The sequence below is a fragment of the Melozone crissalis genome, unplaced genomic scaffold (assembly GCF_028551555.1).
Source record: "Melozone crissalis strain CALT ecotype California unplaced genomic scaffold, PUWL_Pcris_2 ptg000023l_1, whole genome shotgun sequence".
In the NCBI taxonomy this organism is placed as follows: Eukaryota; Metazoa; Chordata; class Aves; order Passeriformes; family Passerellidae; genus Melozone; species Melozone crissalis.
This window is the reverse complement of record NW_026535801.1, coordinates 24875964-24899675: the sequence shown is the minus strand read 5'-3', so window position 1 is coordinate 24899675 and position 23712 is coordinate 24875964. Positions and strand designations below refer to the sequence as shown.

At 38.0% G+C, this 23712-nt stretch overlaps 1 protein-coding gene across 2 annotated transcripts in view; it reads left to right on the top strand.

Moving 5' to 3' along the window:
- Positions 1-21622, top strand: part of TANK (TRAF family member associated NFKB activator) — a 28411-nt gene extending 6789 nt beyond the window's left edge. For both annotated transcript variants that reach the window (XM_054278390.1, XM_054278389.1), the window contains 7 exons: positions 1386-1494; positions 2347-2459; positions 9864-10043; positions 11259-11329; positions 13451-13569; positions 15252-15832; positions 20125-21622. In XM_054278390.1, coding sequence (XP_054134365.1) covers positions 1386-1494; positions 2347-2459; positions 9864-10043; positions 11259-11329; positions 13451-13569; positions 15252-15832; positions 20125-20292 — 1341 coding nt within the window. In that variant the 3' untranslated portion in view covers positions 20293-21622. The remainder of the gene's footprint in view (positions 1-1385; positions 1495-2346; positions 2460-9863; positions 10044-11258; positions 11330-13450; positions 13570-15251; positions 15833-20124) is intronic.
- Positions 21623-23712: the final 2090 nt, after the last annotated feature.

Sequence of the window (23712 nt, the reverse complement as noted above, 5' to 3'; positions counted from 1 at the left end):
GTCAAGCACACAGAAGCCAGAGTCATCTCGGCCAGATGGTGTTTGATACAGATGGATGGTTGGTTGTCATGCAGATCTTCTAGTTGGTAACTTGTTGCTGCCATCTGACTCAAGGAATAATTTGTGCACACTGGCTGTCAAAAGCATCTTCTCTTCTGTCTGTTTTAGCTGTCATGTCTGTGCTCTGTACAGAAGTGTTGACAAGACATTGCTGTTGTACATTTTCAATTTGGTTCTCAGTGATTTTTCTGCTTCATGAGGTCTCTTATAGCTGCTGGAGTGTACTGCTCTTTGATCACTTTTTTTTTTTTTTTTTTAAGCACAACAAAAAAAAAATCATCTCATAGCACAACTACTACCTGGCCTTTTCAAATCAATTTTGCTTGTAGATTTTTTTTCCTGCCTGCTTTACAGACAAACAGAACGGACAGTAGGAGGGTATAGAATTTAAATGTGGCTGAGATTTGAGAATTAGATAGCACTATGGCTAAACTATGAATAGACATGAAAACAATGCTGAGACTTGTCCCAGATGGTGGCAGGTGGTGACCTCTTCAGTAATAGACATATTCCTAATTGCAGAAAAATTCAGTGCATTCCTGAAAGTTTTCTTGTTGGGATTTCACAAGTTTTCTTGCTTGTTTTTAGCACTGCTGTAACTGCAGCATTAGGCATGTGCTAATGAAATAATAGTTTCGAATATTAGCAACTTCCTGCCACCTGGCCATTCATTTGTTTAATGGACTGTCTAGCAAAATTTACAGTTTGATGAAATACAAGCAGTATTATTAAAGGAGCCTGTTTGGCCTTTTATAGCATGAGTTGTAGTATTGGAGACAAAGGATGGGGCTTTTTGCTTACCTTCCTCCCCAGCCCCATTATGTAGGTTAGAAAAACTAGTCCACTACATTCAAAGAAATGTACAAAACTGTTCATAGGCAGTCAAAATGGTTTACAGAGTATTTGTTGTATGAAATAAACGATGTTGTTATTTTCCATCTAAAATCTAAATTTTTAAAAGCCTATTTTTATATTATTTGTTAGAAAATATGCAGGGGAAAATTACTTTTTTCTATAGATAAACTGAAAAGCATTCTGAAGAATACTCAAATTTTAATTTGAGCACAATGTATTCTACATCTCTAAATGAAGAATCCTAACTTAAAAGTTACCTTTTACAACTGCCACAGCTGAAATAGTTATTAAAACTCAGAGGTTGTTTCCTATAATACCTTTTCTACAAAAAGATGGACTTGCCAAAGGTTTTTACTCAGACAACCACAACTACTGTTATCTTTAAAAATCAGAGCTGCTTTTTATATGCCAAATAGGAGACCCCTAGTCAAAACAGAATAAGATTAATGCTAATTAAATTATATTTGCAGACAGAAAACTACATGCAGCAAATACGTGAACAGCAGGAAAAGATAGAGCTTCAAAACAGCATTATTGCAAAACTGAAATCACAGTTGGCTGCTCTGAATGTTAATAGAGGTATGTACTCCAGTTTGCACATGATTGCTTTTTATGCTGTGTTGCACTGATGAATAGTTCTGACTTTGTTGCTTCAGTTTTTACAATATACATATTTCAAATGAGTATCATACTTTCCTGTGAATGTGAGAGTTAACACAAATGTGCCGTTTCAAGATCTATTTATAAAATTCAACACTTCTGGGGTCTCTCTTTATCCTCTTCAAGAAATTGTGAGATTTTCTATAGAGGTTGAATCTACTTACACTGAAGCCAATAAAAGTTATGAAAATATGGGTTCAAATCATTTGCTACATTTTTTTTAATTGTTAGATAATTATTTTTACACTTACCTGTTAAAAAGTATATCTTGGGTTGTTCTAGATGTGAGTGGTATGACTGTATGTCTTTTATGTTAGATGAATCTTGTGATGCTAATCTTACTGCATAAGCAGAACTTTATAAGCAGGTAATTCTCTTTCAGATCAAATAGTCATTGATGGATAATTTTTCACTGTTTGACTGTATTACACAAATAAGAGAAAAGAGTCAAAGTAACCATGTGTTAATCTGCCATGCTCATTAAATATTTATTCACACTAGCCTAACACTCCTGGTTTTCATAAATACTAGCAAAGTGGCTGACTTTTATTTCTAAGAGTACATGTACATTTCTTTATTGCCGATTTAGTCTTGCATTGTCTCTAACCACAGAATTTAGCATCCCTTGCTTGTTTAATATGAAGGCTTGCTCAAAGAACATAAAGAAGTCTATAAAGAAGCTAGGAGTCTAGCTTCTTTTAATTTTGCTTTTACTTAGAAGCTGACCGTGAAAAATGCAGCAATAGTCAGTGGCTTTTTTTTTTCTTTAAGGCAATGCACATCCTTACATTCTGATGCATGAAGACATTGAAACATCCAACTTACCTTTCAGGCAGCTCTCTGAAAAACTGAATATAGCAAAGCAAAGAGAAAAACTCCTAAAGGTATGTCACCTGCAGTAAGTTCACTTTTGTGCTGTGAGAACCTAAAAGATAAGTGAGGTATTTACGGGTGCCTTTGAACAGAACAAGAAATGCCATCACATGCATTAATCCCGACCCTGGCTAAAAGAAGATAAGACACCACGCATGAAGTGCATGAGCTTTGTGCCACTGCAGCCTGTTTAGGTGAACTAAGCATTATCTTTGGTCCTTCCCAGAGAAATCTCTGTTTGGCCATCAAGCTCTGTAGAACAGTTTTGACCATAAAGCAGGAGCTTAGTTGATTATTTATTTCTTAACTTGGCAAAACCCATAAAAGGGCTTTTTCTTTCTTACAAGAGCATTTCACATTGCAAACGGTCTCTGTGTTTTTGCAAGAAATGGAGAATCTGCACTCCAAAAGTTGTGGAGTGGGAAGTGAACAATCCATTGCTCGGGAGATGCTGATTTGTTTGGGTTTTTTAAATAGCCAGTGTTAAGATGATGTCTTTTCTGCCTCTCCTCATTGAAGTAACATAAAGATTTTCACTACAGCCTATTGAGTGTAACAGCAATGAGAATAAAGTAATAGCCCAGAATAGCTGGGAAATGCCTTGAATGGATTTTACATGTTGAGAAAAGACAGTGACAGAAATGCACAAAGTGGCATTGTTCTTATTGTAAGTCATCTCACTGTGGTTTTTGAGAGCTGACTTGTAACATAAAGTCTCTTATTTGTGAATGTGAATCTCTATAGCAGAGATTTCCTAAGGGTCTTTAAAAGACCCTTGTGAGAAATCAGGCATTAGAATTAAAGAGTCAATTTCAGGATTTATTTCCTAAGCTACAAACAAATTAATTGTGATAAATTCAGAGAAACACATTTTTTTATCAGAAATGCAATTCCATTAGATCCAAAAGTAATTTCATTGAATTACTGGTGCTTACTTAGCTATCCTGAAGGAATCTTATATGAGACTAAGCCTTTGCAAACATTTTAAACATACTGCCGGCAAATATTTCTATACACTCCTATTCTATTTAAAATAAAGTCTTTTTATATTTTTTCTACACCAGAATCTGTAATTATAAGATGTCATTTCTTTCCTTATCTTTGCACTTACTTGCATTAAAACACAGCTGAAGGGTTAATTCTTTGATGGAACATCTTTGCCTATTTTTGCAGTTTGCTGTCTTGAGCTGGATAAAAATTAGATCTTATGGTTGCACATGAAGACTGTGCAAGTCTAGTATTTCATAGTCTTCTTTCTGAATGCTTACTAAAGAACAATAGTTTTAAGCAACCTAGTCATATAATGAGTTAGGAATGAAAGGAAGCTGTGTTGCCTGCTCATCTTACAGGGAAATAATGTGATCTCTACAGGAGATTATAGGCAATGCATGAGAAGCTGGAATCATCATTTCTGGAGCTATTTTCCTAATACAATGTAGGTTATTTTCTTTATCTGCATATTTGTTTTGTGTAGCCCATTGCTGCAGTTACCTCTCAGCAGCAGGCATTTCATCTGGATTTTGCTTCTTCTATTCCATGAACAGAAATATTTCTGAAATACCTCCATGCAGAATGAACTGTATAAGTCTGTCTGCATGGTGGTGCATTTAAAGCCAGGCACATTGCTATTCAAATAAGGTCTTTTTAGAGGGGATGTGTAGAGATTTAAACCCATGCAAAGTTGGGTTGACTCAGCCTATTCTCTGTTCCTGTTACTGGGAAAAAGCATGGAGCTTGGGAGAGTATGTTTGACTGGACAAAGGCTGCCTTCTGCAGAGGCACATGGGTATATATGCACCATCCTTCCAATGCAAGGAGGACCATAATGCTTGGCATTGTGTCTGGTAAACTTGCACTGATCTGGCAGGAGTGATACAAAAATGTCCAGACAGCACAGCAGAGGCACACACACTTGTACTAGCTCTGGCTGTGTCTTGGCCATGCAATTAATGAGGGAAGATATACAGCAGTGTCTCTACACAAGCTATCTTTTGATTGAACAAAAAAAAAAAAAAACCACAGTAAGCCAGTGGAATTCATGCTTCAAGGGAAAATTGGACAACTCTGTGGAAGAGACATCTGTTGAGAGTTAATAAATAGATGGAAACTATTACTAAGAAGATCTGGGAATTTATTAACGGATATATCATGAATGTCTCCTGTTTTCTTGTACTTTTTTTTCCTCAGATGTCATATTTTGACATCTTTTAAACTGAAAATCCACCATCCTGTCACTGACCCAGTATAGTTTTCGTGTGCGTAATTCATAAAGTATTGGTCAGGTACTGAAATTTGGAAGTTTGAATATTCTATTTTGAAAGCCTGTATTTTTCTAATAATATTCTATCCACAGTCTGCTCTAAACCAAATAAATTATTCCTACAGCCATTGTCCTCTACACTGTCCTTGAAATTCAGAGTCTCTCCCATGGCAGAAGATGCTTGGGTTTATTGAAACCTTTTGAAACTGTCATTTGCTAAATCCAGTGGGATTTTTCAGTGGACTGTATTCTGTCCTGCAGTAAAGTCAATAAAAATCCTGAATTGATTGTAATAGGTGCATGATTAGAGCTTGAATTTCAGAGGTTTAAAATGAGGGAGGAGGAGCTATCTTTTCTTTGTTTTCTAGTAGGTGGCCATACGTGTGTATTTTATATGCTGCTGTCAAGGTCTCTTGCCTGTGTGTCATAAAACGCTTTGAGATTTTTTTTGTTCACATTTGTCTTCACTGAAAGAAGTGAGTGGCCAGATTGGCTTGGTGGTCAGTACCCAACTATATACATCATTACCAGAATTTTTCAGCCCTCTGCCCAAGAAGACCAAAGGTGCCTGAATTGCTGCCTAGTTTTGAGACCCTGGCTAAACTTTATTAAGTAGGAAGAACTGGGATCCAGCCACTGTCTCAGAGCCAAAGCTGTGCAGCAAACCAAAAACCTTAGAGATGAGATGATGTCAAGCTTCTACTTTTTAGAACAGTCAGATATCAGAATCCTCGTGAACTTAATAAGACATGAAGCTAAAGTCAGCTCCTGTGACAAGAAAACATGCTTATGATCCCATGTTGCTGGTTCAAGAACCTCAGTATTAAACACTGTCTGGAATTGGTTTGTCAAGAGTTTCTCGTGCCATGAAAAGGAGGAAGAAACTGTGTATCAAGGATGAATGATACAAATGTTATACATTTCAAAACTCTTCATCCTACAATAAATGTTTAGCTCTTTTGTGCAGAACATAGGCAGAGGAATGGCAGACATATAGTAGCCATCTTTGTGTTCTAAATTATAGGGCTACATTTACTTATGTAACCAAGAGCAGCTACTGCAGCAGTCTTGTGGAGTTCCATGTTCCAGTCCATACCAGCTTCATTAGTGTCACTTTGTTTCCTGTCTTTAATGCAAAGAAAGCTGGATTTGATTTTTTTGCTGGCTGATAATATTGTGCATGTAGCTGTTATTTGCTGCTGGCACGGTGTATGCAGCAGGATTAGGCCCTAATATAAGATATAAGAAATTCTGGTATTGAAAGCCTTTTCTCCTATTGCTTCATCTGTTTAATCTATCTCTACCCAATAATAAAGATGAGTTTGTGGGGAAACTGTTAAAAGTCACAGTTAATATTCCTTGAGACCATTTATAGTAGTCATCAGTTGAATAGTTCATCAGCTGAATTGTGTTTTTTCTTGAAACTACCTGACCATTTGTTTGTTTTAGGAAGCCACTGAAATAGACCATAATAGCACACATCAGGGAAAAATAAAGGGACCTGCCTTTGCTGCAGTACAGTCTGGGGGCTGACTGGCTGTGGAGCAGCTCTGCTGGAAAAGGGCTGGGATCTTGTTAGACAGCAAGCTGAGCATGAGCCAGCAGCGTGTCCTGACAGAAAAGAAGGACAACAGCTCCATGTGCTGTATTAACAGGAGCACAGCTAGCACACCCAGGGAAGTATCTCCCTCTATTCAGTGTTCACTGAACTGCATCTGGAATAATACACTGGCCTTAGGGACTTCCAGTACAGAAAAAACATTGACAAACTACAGTGAGTTCAGCAGAAGCCCCACTGAGCTAACTGGGGGCTGGAGTACATATCCCATGAGAAGGTGCAAAATCTGCTCTTGTCCAATCTTTCCCCGAAGGTGGCTTTGGGGAAAGCGAATAGCATTCCAATACCTATATTCAGGTTATCAGGCAGATGGAACCAGGCTCTTAATGGTGTTGTTGATGCCTAGAGAGGCTGCCTAGGACAGAGGCTAGACGGTGTTAAAGGAGTAAAGTAGGTGTTTATTAAAAGGCCTTTAAAGGATACACTTTGGGCAGTCCAAGAGCCGGGCCGTGGCTCCGCCCAAGATGGATCCCAACCACGAGTTTTCACACTTTTTTAAGTTTTGGTCCATTTACATATTTGGGTTAATTATCCAATTACAGCTTCAGGTTATGAAGTCCCATCCTCCCAGACTGCTCTCCTCAATTTGCCATTGTTTACACTTTTTGGGCCTGAAGCTACAAAGGTGTCCTTGGTTCTCAGGCTGGAAAAGGATTGTTTTGTTTAACAAAACTGTGAAGAGAACTTGCTAACACTTTATATGAAGTTCAGAGTTACATACTAATACAGTGCAGAATCTGGAAAATATGAAAGTTAAAACTTAAGGCATCAGTGCATGGCAGGAGGATAAGAGACAACGGGCAGATGAAACAGGAAAGGTTCAGACTGAACATAGCGGAAAACATTTCACCATGAGGACAGCCAGGCATGGGAAAAGTGCAGTCTTCATCCTTGAGAAATTCAAGTTTAAATTGAGTAACCTGATCAGACATTGTAACTGATCCTGATTTGATTAGAAGCTAGAGAATCCTGGAAGTCCCTTCCAATTTCAATTATCCTCTGATCCTATGAAGCCTCTGCAAAAGAAAAGATACTGATCTGTTCATAATATATACATGACCACTTTGCTGACAGCTAATACCAGCATGCTTAAAAGACCTGTGTGACATATTTATAAAATGTATAAAGTTTATGAAGCTTATCAAGCATTAGCTTTGTAATTTTCAGCCAGTTTAGAAGGGTTACCACATCATTGCAAACTGCCAGGCACAGTATTGGAAACTCTTAAGATCATCAAGCTATGAAGGGTTGTGTTACTGAAAGATCCCAAAAGGTGTAATTGCTTCTCCATTGTTTTGCCTGGTATCCCGATGGTGCACAGGAATGATGATTTCCATCAGCATGTACTGATATGTGTTCACTGTAACATGGCTCTTCTCATGTGGCTTTCTTCCCTGCTTGTTTAAATCTTGTCCTCGCTTCCTGCAGATGTAGGAGAAATGGGGGAGAACTACTGGCCATTTTTGCAGGGTCTCCAGTTACCTGAGGGCCTTTGAAAACCCACATGTGAATTAGAGCTGTAATAGTCTCAGAGAGATAAATTATGCTGTATCACAGGCTCAGTGAGTTATTTTACTGTCCTTAAGATACAATTGTGTCTCAAGGGCAAGTACTGTCTTTGATGAAAGCTTTTTCCTAGGTGTTTGGATTTCCAGCAAATTATGAAGGAAAACACAGGAGAAGCTGTATCTCCTTACTTTATGTTTAGATGAGAAATTGAATTTGACCTGTCAGAAATGCAAAGCATAGTAGAGTTAGGATTAAGGAGTTTTGCTGGGATTGAAACATGCCATTTTTAGACAATGTTTTGAAGTCGCTGAGCAGAAGAGGCTTAATCTGGATCTTTAAGATGCAACCCAAGTCTGGAGTTGCATTGAAGCTCTTACTGTAAAGACTGCATGGCTGTCTTTGTCTAGCAGGGTAGCCCCTACCCATCTGATCTCCAAATGCACAACCTCACCCTATGTAAGTTGCATTTGAAAATAAAACAAAAGATCTTGAAAAAGCACATGGTTGCTCCTTTCCTCTTCATCTTACCCTACCTGTCTACAGACTATATTCTCATACATTCTTCTTTAAGAGTTAACCCTTTGGGCTTACTTCTCATGCAGAGACAATCATGGGGCTTGGGGACACTTTCTGTGACACTTGATACAGTTCCCTAGATTGCATAAACTAACAACCATAAGGTTTTCATAGTAGCAGTTTTTAACTGTTGGTTGTTTCTTGAAAATTTTTGCAATTACTATCTTTCAACATATTAAAACATTTTGTTTGTTATTTTCTTCTTTATTCCACAAAAATCCCACATAGTTAAAAGTTCCATGAATTCCTAGATGGATCATCGAAGTGGGAGCAGCCAGTGCTTTTTATTCCACAAATCTTTATAGGACTGAAATATTTGCAATACAATCCTGGTTATATATAAAGATTGGAGGATGAGAGGCTGGAGAGCAGCCCTACAGAAAGAGACCTGCAGTTTGGGTTGCTGGCAAGTTGATAGGAGTCCACAGTGTCCCTTGGCAGCCAAAAGGGCCAACTCTGTCCTGGGAAGCATCAGGCACAGCATTGCCAGCCAGGCAAGGGATGGGATTGTCCCGCTCTGCTCTGCAGTGCTGTAGCCTCACCTCGAGCACTGTGTGCAGTTCTGGGTGCCACAAAAAGGACATCAAATTATTGGAGCATGTCCAGAGGAAGGTGACCAAGACAGTGAAAAGTTTTAAAGGCAAGAATTAGGAGGAGCAGCTGAGGTCACTTGTTTGTTGAGCCTGGAAAAGAGAAGGCTCAGGGGTGACCTCATTGCAGTTGACTCCCTCGAGGGCAGCGGTGGACGGGGAGGTGCTGCTCTCCTCTCCTCTCTGGTGAGCAGTGACAGGACATGAAGTCACATCAGGGGAAGCTCAGGCTGGACATTAGGAAAGGGTCCTTCACTGAGACCGTTGCTGGTCACTGGAACAGGCTCTCCAGGGGAGCTGTCATGGCAATGAGCCTCTCTGGACAATGCTCTAAATTCTGTAGTTTAGGTTTAGGTAGTCCTGCGAGGAGCAGGGAGCTGGACTCAATGATCCTTATGGGTCCCTTCCAATTGGAGATAATCTAGGATTCTGTGATTGTGTGATTGTGTGATTGTGTTCTTGGGTTTGCTCAATTTGCAGAATTATCAACATGTTCAAAATGGTATAAGATTGAAATTAATTAAATACTATTTTATGTATCATATATGCAAAATATTATAGATAAAATGTTAATGTAAATTATATAGTAAGTGAATCAAGAAAGTATCTTGATTTTGTATAAACACGAATATGACTTTGAGAAAGATACAGTTGTTTTGAGTAATCACCTATGATTAGTTACAGCTATGTGTAGTGGTAGAAGATCTTCACTATCAATTGAAAATTATTAATGTAATAAACAAGACTGATCCTTACTTGTGATGCAAAACATACATTTAGCTTATTATAGACTGCTGAATAATGATATTCCACAAGCCTCAAATTTATTAATTGTACTGGTGTTTCTAAAATTATTTTTTAGGAACAGTTAGACAGTGAGAGCATGAAATTGAAGCAACTTGAGGACAAAAGCAATCAAAAGGAAAGGAAGCTTTTATCTATTATTTCCAATCAAGATGATAAAATAAGAAATCTGGAAAGCAAATTGCAAGAATTAAATGAAGCACAAAAGGGTATACAGAAGCCAACATATAAAAGGGAGGTAAGATAAGAAACCAAGTAGAGATAAAATAAAGACAAACATTTGTAAATTATTACTGCTTTCAAACATGAAATGTTTGGAATTCATACTAATTATTCTGATAAATTTATTTTAAATGTCATCATTCTATAATTACTAGGAAATTGTCAAATTATACAAAGCACATAGGGAACACCATTAAATACTTATTGGTTAGTTGGTATGTTAATTATTTTATGGTATGTATTGAAAATTATCATATTTGTCAAAACTCCAGATTAGCTCCCTATTTTTATTGCAGAATAGCATCCAGGGTGCTATTCTGTCCTTGTGGGATAGCTAGAGTGCAGTCATTGATGTGAATCTAACCACGGATACACATATTAGCTGCCTAATTTAAAGTGAACACAGGTGAGCATAAGAGCACAGCAACACAGAACTTGTTGCTATTAGACCTCCTAAGCATTGCTTAGTTTACTGTAGCAAGAATTTGTATCCTGTGTTGCTGGATGTAAGGCAGCTCAAATGAATCTACAGGAGCTGCAGCTGCACTTCAGCCTTACAGGTAAGACATGCCTGTGGTTATCGGCAATGGATCAGCTTATACAGATTTCTGAGCTTACACATCTTTGAAATCAGCTGATTTGGCAGGCGTGCTCAAGTTCGTGTCTGACTTGGAGCACATATGAACTACTCGGGCCATCTGGTAATGCAGCTCTTGTGGAACTGCAGCTTAGTGACTGGTTATTATGAAAACTTCCCTTAATGCCTGGCAGATGTAAAACTATGTAATACTGGAGTGAACCACACGGTGGTAGTCAAAGTTAATAACTTATTTTAAAAACTGCTAGAACTCCTGACATATTAGCTTCCGATGTGTTCATTGAAATTTTCAGTGGATAAATTGATTTTTAAGAGGTAAAATAGCTTGGTAACAAGCTTATACAAAAGTCTGAACCTTACCTTATACATGACTGAAAACTAATTACAATCAAGCAATATTCTTAGAACTAGTTCCGTTTCAAGGGAGTATGAGCAGAGAAATGCCACACTGAGTTAATAAGTTAACCTAAAAGAAACTGGGAATTTCACACAAGCTGCTTTTGTCATTTTGACAATGCTTTGAGAGCTTTCAACAGGACTAGGTGAAGGACTCCATGACATTTTTATTCATATCAAGGTGAAGCGCAAAATTAATATGCTAACGTGCTCAATATTTTCATCTTTTACTTCAAGGTGAAAAGTAAGAAAGTTGTTCCAGATAAGCCTGAATTATCTCTAGGGATCTCTGGTATTTCACCTGAAAGGTAAATACTTCTGCAGCATTTTTCAAATTTGCTTTTAGCTTTTCTGCAATTGAATAAGGCCAGCTATTGCCCTCTTTTCTGCACAGTGCATTAAGAACTGGCTGGGCAGGGAGTAGGGAGGGGACAGCATCAAAGGTCAAAGAGTTAATGTAGGAAGATAATAGAGCCAGCAGCTATGTGGAAGCATAGCTGGGGCTTTACAAGTATGGAGGGCTAAGCTGGGAGGGAGGAAGATATCCACTCGGTTCAGCAGGAGGTTAAACTCCAGGAAACGGCGGCGGTGGGTGTTAATGCTGGGGTTTGCATAAGCATTCACTGCCTTGCATTAACTCTTGGGGCAGGAATGTACAGCCATTATGGATTAACTGATGGCAGCACAGCACAGAGCCTGCTGTGCTTCCAGGAAGCTCTCTGATAGGCAGCATGAAGAAATAATTCTTGGCCTGATCCATCCTAAATGGGATAGTTTGAAATGAAGTTTATCTGTAAGCTGAAGGCAGCAAGCCCCTGCTATGACCAAGGCATCAAAAGCTGTAGATTTCCTCTTCTGCCAGTGATTTCAGAAAAATATTGAACAAAGTCTTAGGTTTGTATTTTTTATAGGATGGCCAGTAATGCCACTTTTAACAACTTTGCTGCGGTCAAATAGAAGATTCTCTAAGGTGAGATTAGGGGAGTTATTAAGGGAAAGTATCAATTTCTTGCTTTCTTTTTATTCTCTTGCCTAGGCATCTGCTTTTGACCACTCCCATACTTAGGCTAGGTGAACCACATGGATCTTTAGTCTGGCTCACCACTCTTTTTATGATAAGAAAGAGAGGAAATAAGACTGTAATGTGAGAAAGACTTGTCTTTTTGATTTATATCTAAAAAATTAAAAACTTTTACCTGTCTTCTGTCCCTCTGCTCTCAAATAGCTTCCTTACTTTACTGTTTTCTTGGAAGGAGGTATGTGACTGGTAAGATTGCTGGTAATCTTATAGATTAAGATTATAGTATCACAAATGTCTAGCAAATTAAGACTGCTTCATCTAATCATAGCTGTATTTTAAAGTTCTGAATAGAACCTTTATTTTTTTTTCTATTTCTTATTTATCAAAACTTCTGGAAAATCATCAGAACGTGTTAACAGTAATAATTTTAACTACTTCTGTACATCTTTTTTTCAAATGAGATACAAATAGACATTTGTGTCTTCAGAAAGAGAAACACAACAGAAGTAGGAACACAGTCAGATTGCTGTATGAATAAGCAATAAAAAGGCAATTCACCGGATTAAAGAAAAATCCTTTTTGAGATCTTTTGATGAAAAGATGCAAAAGAGAACACAACTTCACTTTTTCATCTTTGAAGTTCATTTTATAAAATCCATTATATTGTGTTTAAAAATATAAATTACTCAGCAAGTTTATCAGAATTCCACAGTGGAATTCTATGGAAGCATCGGTAACTAAATAACAGTGCCTTTGCAGAAACTCACACCAGCATGAACTATTTTTACCATTCTCAGTGCAGATAACTAAATATCAGATTCCCATATGATACTCTGGAAAATATATAATATAATAAATGTCTCAGAATAAAAGGAAAGTTATATCATATTATATGAAACCAGAGGGCATGAGTTGACAAACTCCTCCCCAAAATGCCAGGTAGACAGAGAAGGAAAGAGCCATAACAAATGCTTGTGTGTTCCTTCTTCTGCAGTCTGGAGTGCACTGGCAATGACAGCAAACAATGTTCATAGTGGCAGCATCTTATTTTCCCTAGAACTGAGGCGGAAACAGTACCCTTGGGAAAGATAAACTCTTCCACAAAATACCTGAAACACTAAAAGAACTGAAACGCTGGATTTTTGGGGGTGGTCCTTGCAGGGTCAGTTCCTATGTTCAGATATATATGTGTATGATATGACTAAACAACTCTTTGACAACATTTCCTTTTCTTTTTTCTGCTTGCTTTTACTGAGAACAAAAAATATGTATACATATGTTGAGGAACAAGATATCCAAGAAAAGTAGATTATACTATTGTTTTTCTCTCGTTTGTGGGTGTGACTAGATTAAAGGTCACAACAAGCTGAATTGGTTGACTCTTTAATTTACAATTTTGATCTTCCAGAGAGAATCTGGAGACTATTTTCCAGGACATGAAAGAAGAGTGTCATCGAATATGTATGCTAGCCAGAGAACAAACAGACCAACTGAGTATATTTAAGATAAAGCCAGAACCTGAAACTGGTAATATCATACTTAAGCTCTTATTGTGATTCAACTGTTTGAAAGCTTTGCTTTATATTTGAAAATACTGCAAATTACACATACATAGAAGTACTTCCACTGTTTACCATCTGCCTTTTTCAAGTCTGTTCACATGGTGCTCAGTATTTCACCAAGAAAACGCACCGCCAGTTTTGGCATTCTATGACGAATGCTCCAAATCACATGCTATAAAAGACAGTCATCACATCAATGGCTCTTGTAATTGTTTTGTCCCTTGGAGTGAGAGGCAGGCACTTACTACATGTGATATCCCATCATACTGTGTGAATGACAGCACTTGCTTGCTTTTAATTTAGCTGTCAGTTCAAAAGATGTCTGCTATGAATGCCTCTAGCCCCATATCTGTTAGAGGAAAACTGCAGGACTGAGGAGAGTCAGAGGACTTCGTTTCTAGACTTCCTTGTGCAGACTTTTAAATACTCTTTTCTTATATGGGGCAAGAGCTTAATCCAATACTTCCTGAAGACATAGGGAAGGCTTGATTTTTTTGAAACTGTGAGAGATCCCGAATGTCCAGTTCTGCTAATGCTTACCTTTAATACAATGTAAGCTATGGGTAATACAATGTAATACTATGGATATTCTCTACTAACTTTCCTTAATAGTAGGATCAGACTCAATATATTAAGTGATTTCAATAAACACCTGCCAAATGCACACAGCTGAAGCAAAAGGTGCTGATTTCAGCATTTGATTTTAATTTATGTCATCCATTACTGAAGTTTTGTTACATGAAGCGTTAGCAGGTATCTCCTTGCTTCAAATTGCTCTGAACTGTATTGTGGTAGTCTGATTGTATGCTAATAATTTTATTATTTGGGGGTGGAAATTTTGGGGGAAGTGTGTTTGGCAACTTACTTTACAAGAATGGTTTTGATTCCCAACAAAGTGCCTAACTCAACTGCGTGATAATCCATACATGATGTAAGCATTATAGATAATAAAAGAAGTGCTTAAATCACCTATGTGTAAAGGTATACATGACAAAAGCTATATAGATTTAATGTTTGATTTGTTACTTCCATGTTCCACTGTCAGAAGGCTGCTGTACAATCAGTTTTTTACCTAAGTTACTCTCTGACCTGGTTAGGAGTAACCATTACCGTTTTTATTAATATAGTGCCAAAAATGAAGGGTGAATTCTCGAAACAAAGGGAAAACATGGTCCCATTTCTGAATAGGTATTCAGTTTAAATATTTAACTAATTTGGAAACCAGTGGGAGTTGGGTACCTGAATACCTTCTAAAATCGTGCTCATGGTGCCTAGCATGTTCTTGGCACTGTGTGAAGTGGTTTGGGTTCCAGCTTCTATTTCTGCCAGAACACTTCAGTGAATATGCAAGTATGTGTTAAGAGTATGGGACAACATAATTTTCAATAAAATGAAAATGTTTATAGCCATGAATCAAAGAGAAATATAATTACTGGAAGGGAGTATTTCCTTCTATTTCTGTTCTGATAGTTTTTGTGTCAGAACTCATGTTTGTGAAAGAGAACTACAACTCAATCTGATTTTAAAGAGAAAATAAACAGTTAAAAAAGCAGGGAAGTAAGAAAAAAAATACATACACCAACACCACATTTTTAATGACTATATTTCAATGGACTGTTAAATATTTTCTCCATTCTTTCTTCACAGAAATACAGTTTTCCATGCCGATACAGTGCACAGATAAAACTGATGAACAAGCAGAAGAGCTTTTTAAGCCTCGGGTTATAAAGGATATAAATAGAGGTGCATCATGCATCACATCTATCACACCAAGAGGAGTGGGCCAAGATGAGGACAACAACTCTGTAGAATCACTTTCTAAATTTAATGTCAAGTTTCCACCTACAGACAATGACTCTGCTTTCTTGCAGAGCACTCAGGAAAAACCAACAGTTCCTTGTGCTGGTATATCTGAAAACATGCTTCAAGATCATCATTTTAACCTAGAGCACAGAGACCGTGCTGTTAACCTCAGTAAATTGGAACCTAACTCATTTGAAGCTCATGGCATTGATCTCATGACCTCAGCTTTACAAAGTTTAACCACTGTTGACAAAACAAACCCCTCAGATCATGCAAAGATGCCCATAGAAAATATCTGTGACAAACCATGTTTAAAAACAACAGACAGTGGTTTCACATTTGTACCTAAGCACACAAACCAGGGTATACCTGAAGTCATTTTTTCTTTAGAAGCTGCTGGAACAACTGTCAGAGGTCCTCATCAGGTATCTTTCTATAAATATTCTTTTTCAAAAAATTATAATGATTCAGACACATATTTTGCAAAGATCTTTGAGACTGGATTAATATATTCTCTAAGAAAGCTGATCAGTCTGTTTTTAAGACAATATCTCTCGTCATTTCTTCTTCCTAATACTGCAGAATGTGTTCAAGATGCTTTCCCAGTGAAATATCAAGAATATAAGCAGACATAAGCACTGGATGTTTTTACAAATTTCAGTTCATCTAGATATTAATTGCTTCTATATCTATTTCAAAGCTGTCATTAATCCTAAATTGCCCCCTAGATTGCTTTCTTTCTACCCTTGATCTCAGTTGTATAGGGCACACATTTGTTTTAATTGTTTTTCATGTACAGCAGAGAATTGGAAAAATGAACCAATTAAAAAGCTAAACAGATAAATACTTCCACTATGAAAAAAAAAGCTACTTTTTTCCTCAATCTGAGGTATCAACAACATCCTATTCCTCTGCTCTAAGAAGCTTAAATTTTTGTCATTGTAGGAAGAAAACATAATTATTTTTTGAATGAAGGAAAGATCACTAAAATACTTTATTATAGGTTTATGTATGTAATTTGGGCTTAAATTTCACTTACAACCTGAAGTCCATGGGAGCTTCTGAAAACAAGGCCCAGTAGCTGTAATGCAGTAAAACATATTGGCGTGTTCTGACACTCGTGTCTCTGAATACTTTGCCTCTTTTGTGAAACATCCTGTCTCAGATGAAAGCTCGCAAAATTATGGAGCTTTATAGACTGATTTAGTGTTTGTTTGGTTTTTTGTTTCTGTGGGTTTTCTGGTACCTTGTGAAAGGACAGATTTTCAAGAATAAGCAAATAGTGATAATTTGGAATTCTGTGAGGGTGGAATTCACCTATTTTAACCATTTACATGGATGAAGTTTATGCTCTTTCCTAATGACAAGGTACATGCAGCAGAAGAGCTTTACCTCTCCATTTGGTCACTGCATGACTTGCAAAACCAGCATTTAGAAAGTGTTGTAGGCCATTATAGCTTTAATGTTTTCTTCTACTAAAAATTTACCCAATCTAGTTTAATTTTCTATTGCAAACCACTTTTTGAGTGAAAATTTTAAAGCATTGAAAGATTGGTGCTATAAGCTTGATTTTTCAAAAGCTATTTTAAATATCTATTTGTAATGTAGGAGATCTCAATTCTTTACCAACTTATTAATTACAGTTTTTATTGTATTTTTCATTGAGGCCCCCATTAAAGTTGTGACTAAGTTAAACAAATTACCACATTTATTTTACGGCTAGTAGAATTCCTGTGGAACTGCAAAGAATTCACTCCATTGCTTGTTACTGTCCTCCTTTTTTGTATTCCCTCTCCAGCCTGTTCTTTTACTAGTTAGTCTGTGTATTCATTTTTCAATAGATGGCACCCTGCATTGTACACTACAGCAAGTGAAACAGCTGGTATGTGGTTATAAATTGATAGGGGAGTCGGCAGCTTACAAAAGTACAGAACAGTGGTTGAATAGCAGCAAGCCCTTGACCACTGGTATTTCTGCAAAATAAGGAAATTAATTTGGAGCCAGCATTTAAAATGTGAATGTTTTGTGGAGAAAAACGTACTAATGCTAGCACGCAGAGAAAAAGAAAGCTAATGGTGAACTGTTAAGTATTTGAAAGTCATATCTACAATAGCACTGCATTGATTAAAATGTTATTTCTTATTCAGAAGTTTGCTTAAAACAAGCCAGTATTGCTTGAGAATCCGTTAAATATACATCTGTGTATATCAGTATATTTAAATATCCATCACCTTTATTCAGCGGCTTTCAAACTAGGTTTTAAGTATTTTTCCCAAATAATTGGACTCAGCTCTAGAGGTTTTCTCTGACTGTAAGTTTTGCTAAAGATTTGGTCACAGATAATATATATGTAGATTAAAAGAGTACTTTTTTTTAAAGTTACTTGTATACATGCCCTTTTCACTGTGTTAACGTTAGCAAAATTTATGTATAAACTTGTTCTTAGTATTTTTACCACCTTTCTAGGGGGTGGTTATGCTGCTTACAGCTTCTATCATCCCTTCCAAAAATGAAGGAAAAGCCAAAAAGGAAAGAATTATATACCTCTTTTTTTTTTCCTAGTGTAGATAAAACTTTCAAGTATTTACTACATATGTTAACTTATAAAATGGAAAACCCCATAAATGCAATAGATTTGGCAACAGCAAGTTCTTGGAACTGCTCTCAGTTGGTGTAATAAATTTAGCTCTTTCCTTCTATGTGGATACTAAATCTAAAACTCAGTACTGTTTTCTTAGAATGTAACTTAAAAAAAAAAAAACGTGACTGAAAAGAGCAGTAGATTAAAATAAACATGGATATTAGTGAACCTAGGATTTTACAGACTACATTTAGCTGAGACTTTCATATAGATGCACATGTTTATTGGTATTTGCAGTTTGAGGGAGTTGTTTCCACCAGAAATACTTCTAAATCTGTTCATGATTTTAAAAGCAATTCAGTAGTCTATTAATCTCAATATTAATGTTTTTGAAATGGAATGTGTGTTTAAATAGATCTCTGTTCTGACAAGGATATTAAGCAGAAGCTTAGCACTCAAGAAATGGAAGTTAAGTGCCTGCGTGTGTGGGTTGCTGGATGGGTACCTCCCCTTGTTATGTTTTCAAGATGCCAAATAGTTTTTACAATACTATTTTATCTTTTTTTCAAACGGGGCTTTACATCATATCAGAAACAAATAATTCTAAACACATTCATGGAGTGTGTTTAAGTGTGCTAACTTGTTTAAGTGTGTCAGTGTCTAGATAGATTTAATATGCAATTTACACCAACAACATACAATAAGTAGACTCTTTGAGCTGAAAAAAAGTGGTGTGATTGCACTTAATTACTAATTAGTCAATTTAATTATATGGATTGCTGACCATAATGAAAGACAGTAAGTCTGCTATTGCTATGTGATAAGCTAAACACTGTTTAAATACAGAATGGGCCAGGAAATTGACTCCCAAGAAGTTCAGGGTGATTTAAACAGAAGGTTTAACTGCTGTGAAAGTAGGCTTAGTTGTACAGTGGGTTGCTGTGGGAGAAATAAACAATAGATTCTAACTATTTGGCATGATGAAATTTAAAGAAGTGCTGAAAATTAAAAATCTTGGGTATCAGTAGCAAGAAATTTAAAACTTCTAAAGAAATTACTTTGTATTCTTCCTTGCCTTCCAACCCATGTATGAGTGAAAAAAGAGGAAAAAACTGAGCCAAAAAAAACCCTGTAGGGCACACTCTCTTCTAAGTTCCATCCCCACATAGAGCTCACAGCAGCTTGCTGCCATTCTTTCTACTTCGTTCTCACCACAGGATGCATTTGGTTTTTATTTGACTCAAAACCTGATTGTCCTGGCCATATAATGTAACTATTTGATCTTGGGTTGCTAATACTAAAGTTATGAAACTAAAGTTTTAACTTTGAAAACTGATAGAAGACTTTTTGATTCCTAGTTGGTATGATTCAAAATAGTATGCACTTAGACTCTGGGCTCAAGTGCCTTGAATTCCAATGTTGAATAAACAGACTTGCTTGCTTGAAACTAACTAGCTCAGGGACCAAGAGGAGTGCAGCTGCTGAACCAAATACAACATAGTTTATATGGATAGAATGCATGGATAGATATTCAGAATGATTCCAGTGAGTTTGACACTGTCATGGCAGGAGGAATCCCAAACAAGATTATTTGTGACACATTTATACTAAAAGGCAGCCAGAGCAAATAAGTACCTTAAGCCATGACATGGTAGTTATTTTGGAAGTAAACTGAAAACAAGTTATATGTGAATAAGAATGGAAATAAAATATGAATCATATTAACTCTGTAGAAGAAACATTTTATTCTAAGGTAAAAATGTATTTTCTCATTTCTGCTAAATGGCTATTGTGTACTATGACTTCTTCAGTAAAATACTGAAATGCAAAGTTAAAGAAAATCTTTAGTATGTACCAGACTGATATTACAGACTTCTGCTGATAGCAATATAGCAATATTTATCGTTAATAGATACCAAGATATTTTTAAATATTTGCAAGGATAGTGTGTTTATAGAACTTTTTAAAAAAACAAAGTCTTATCTTGCTTTTCTTAAATGAGAACTCTCTAGTTAACATCTCTGGCCAGGCAGGTGTAAAGCAATCCTAATTTAAAGAGGCAGATATTTTTTTAATATAAATATAAACTACAGCATATTGTATACCTCAGCAGTAATAATTTTCTGTTTCTTTTAGCCCATTTGGCAGCCTCAAGACAATGATTTGCTGGCACAAGCATATGCAGACTCTGAACTGAATCAGTGTGGAATATGTGAATTCTGTCGAGAAGTTTTCCCACCATCTCTAACATCTAAGGAAGATTTTCTTCGGCATCTCAATTCCCACTTTAAAGTACAGTCTTAATGTATGAGAATTCAATGGTTCACTGTTTTTGCATACATTTATACATTTTTTTATTCAATAGATATGATAAGAGTTTAAGAATTAAGACTTCTTGTAAAAAGAACTCATGACTGAAATTGTTTGTCAGATAAGCACATTTTTAGTTGTTTTTTGACAAGGGAAAATGAAACTAAGTCACTCAGTACTGTAATTCACATTATTGCTTGTTATGCTTCACTATTAACTTTGAGAGTGATGTCAAACACTTTTTTTTCCCAATTAATCTTTGCCTGAATAGGCCTGAAGTTGTGACTATATTTATGAATATAGACTTGCAGGATTAATGCCTTAATCTGGCTGGCAAAAATTGGAGTAATGCAAGGATTTTTTTGACAATATCCAGTGATGTGATTATGTTCTCCCTGAAGTAAACAGGAAGAGAAATAGGCCCTCATTTTTCATTTATATTATATAATTTCCAAATAGTCAACCTCTTAATTCAGATTCCTGTAAAATTATCATTATAGCTGAATCCAGGTGTGCTAGAATTAGGATAGGCTTGTACACTAGTAACATAAATGAATGTTTGACTTTCCCAGATGAATTTTTTACTAAAGCAAGTAATCAAAAGTAACATATAAATGACCCTTTTGCCAAAAGGCAGCAGTAATGATTTTATGAATATCTGTTAGATGTTATAAAAAATAATTATTATCTTGTTCATGTACCTTTGTGGCATTCATAATTACTAAAAGTGCGTTCAGGGAACAAGCATGAAGGATAGAAAAGGTTAAACTTTCCCCAAAACTAATAATACCGAAGATTATTTGCCTTCCCTTCTGGTCTGCTATGATGGATTGCCCAAGTCTGGTACAGACTAGAAAGGAAAGGGGAAAACTTAATCATCCAAATCTCAGTGAATTTATTTTTATCCTGAATATAGTGGCTTTCTCAATGCAATTAAAATTTGTGTTTAGTTGAAACATTGAAGTCTGATAAAGTTTGCACATTTTCTGGATTTACTGATATCAAATTTATAAATAGGGGTGTTGCCAAGTATTTTAAATTAATGATAAAGGGTGCTTGCTTTTTGCATTTGAACTGAATATAGAGTTTAGCCCTGATATTGATAATTAGCATTAATATTTTCATAGCAGCAAAGCACAACACCTTTTCTTTTTAAAGATTTGTTTGCAGGTGACAAATTTCTGGAAGAATTAACACCTGCGTAATTTTTAGAAATGGATTTTTCTGCAATTATTTTCTCTATTTTAAACGTCGTGTTTGTGACGGGCTGTCAGCAGAGTGTACTGTAATAAACAGCACTGTACAGAGCACGTCTGCTCCGTGACCTGGAGGGAGAGTTTGTTACTCCTGGAGCTCCGGAGCGGCCGAGGAGGCGATGCTCGGCCGGGCCGCGCCGTGCGGGGTGTGAAGCGCCTCCCCGGGGAGCACGGCTGGGGGTGGTGCCCGGCACAGGTTCCAGCCTCGGGAGGAGAGAGGGGATTCGCACATCTCCAGCCGGCCCGACACGCAGCACCGACCCGTGCTCTCAGCCGTGAAATTCGAGCTCAGAAGCTCGCGTTATTAAGGGATGTACAAACTGCGAATCACCTTCGAAGAAAATAAAATCATCTGTTTGTGCCCCCCGCCCCCACGCGTGGATGCGGTTCCTCAGGAGCCCTTGAGCTGGCAGAGCCGGGAGCCCTGCGCCGAGCCCGAGTCCCCGCGCGGGGACAAGGCACAAGGCTCTTTGTTGCTGGAGGCAGCCTGGGGCAGCGGGGAGGGCGGCAGGAGGTGGGGGGAACACGGCTGCCCAAAGTCTCGCCGACCGGCGGAACCCATCCATCTCCCACTGTGAGGGCTCCTGCCTAGTGCTGCGTTTTAGGAAGCTGTGTAATCCTGCGTGCGTAAAACTGTTGCTGCCTGAGGGCATCCAGATAGGCTCACCGATCAGACCACTGCGAGGAGCACTAGTTTAGTTTTTAAATAAACAATTAATAAATAAATAAATCTCACGCTAAGCAGTTGTGAGCGACTCGAAGTGGGAGGCGAGTGCGGTCCCTGAACGGGCCCCCCTTATACAGCTTTCCTGGAGGCGGCTGCTGCTGCCAGCAGGGACATCTGCTTTATTACACTCACCAGAGGAGGCTCAGTATTCCTCCCCTTCCCTCCCTCTTCCACACAAGCTCAACCCGGCAGAGGAGGCTGAATCCAAATGGGAAGTAGAATGTCATTAGAAATCATAAATATGGTGGAACGAACTTGAGAGGACAAGAAGAGCAGCAAACTCGTGCCAAGGTGTTCTACCGAATTCCAACTCCGCCAGGGCCAGCGGAGCGCTCGCCAGGGCAGCCCCGGGGCTGGAGCAGTTTCAGGGCTCCCGTACGAGTTCATTGTCACCCCGCCCCGCGCTGACGGTGCGCGACGCGTGAGCCCCCGCGCTCACAGCAGCGCTCGCAGGGAAACAAACCGGGAGCTCTCTGAGGGACACTGCGGCTGCCTCAGCCTGCTGCGAGGGCTCGGTGCCGGCGGCCGGCTAGAACACATGTAGCTCCTCTGTCTCTCCGGCTAACTCGACAGCTGCTCGTAGCTCCAGTAATTAGACTGTCACTGCTTGTTAGAGGAGAGGAAAACGCTCCTATGACAGATTCCACGAGTCCTCTGTTTTTTTAAAAAATCTCGCAGAAATCACCAGAGCATTAACTGAGATTTCTTATTTCTCTAGAATCAGAAGGAAAGTTCCCTCTCCGATCTCGCACTCCACTCCAATGAGATCTCTCTTCCGACTCCCATGAAACTGAATTCGCTCTAGGTGGTTGAGGAAGTTACCTTCCTTCCCCTGCCTACCCAGGAGGAAGAGGGAGCTTCCTGGCCTTGTGAACTTGCTTTTAAAATCCCTTCCCCGTATGGCTGTATCTAACCAGATAATAGAAATGCAGTCTTTTCTTCATTAGCTGAGCGGAGGAGTCGCTCAACACACAACACGCTCAACACATCCTTCCCCATCCGAGATAATATTAATTCAGAGGATGCTCAGGAGAGGCTGTTACCCCTTACGAACAAAAGCAGTGGAGGATCAAGTCGAGATGCTGCTACCCCCACCCCATAGTTCTCTCAGCAGATGAGACTCAGAGGAGGCGATTTCTTCCCCTCCCTACCGTACATTCCCCTTTCCCCCGCAATCATACAAGGTTAACTCAACAGAGGAGTCTCAATCCAAATGGCAACTGGGATTGCATTAAAAAAAAAAAAAGAAAAAAAAAAGAAAAAAAAAAGAAGGAAGGGGGAGAAAAAAATCAGAAATAGGGAAAGAAAAGAGAAAAAGCAGCAGGCTGATTACGAGGTGTCAAAACTGCCAGGAGCAAGAAGGTGATAGCAATCAGGGGTGAGAAGAGTGCGCCATTCGTGCGGGGCAGCTAATTATCCGTCTCATTTGAG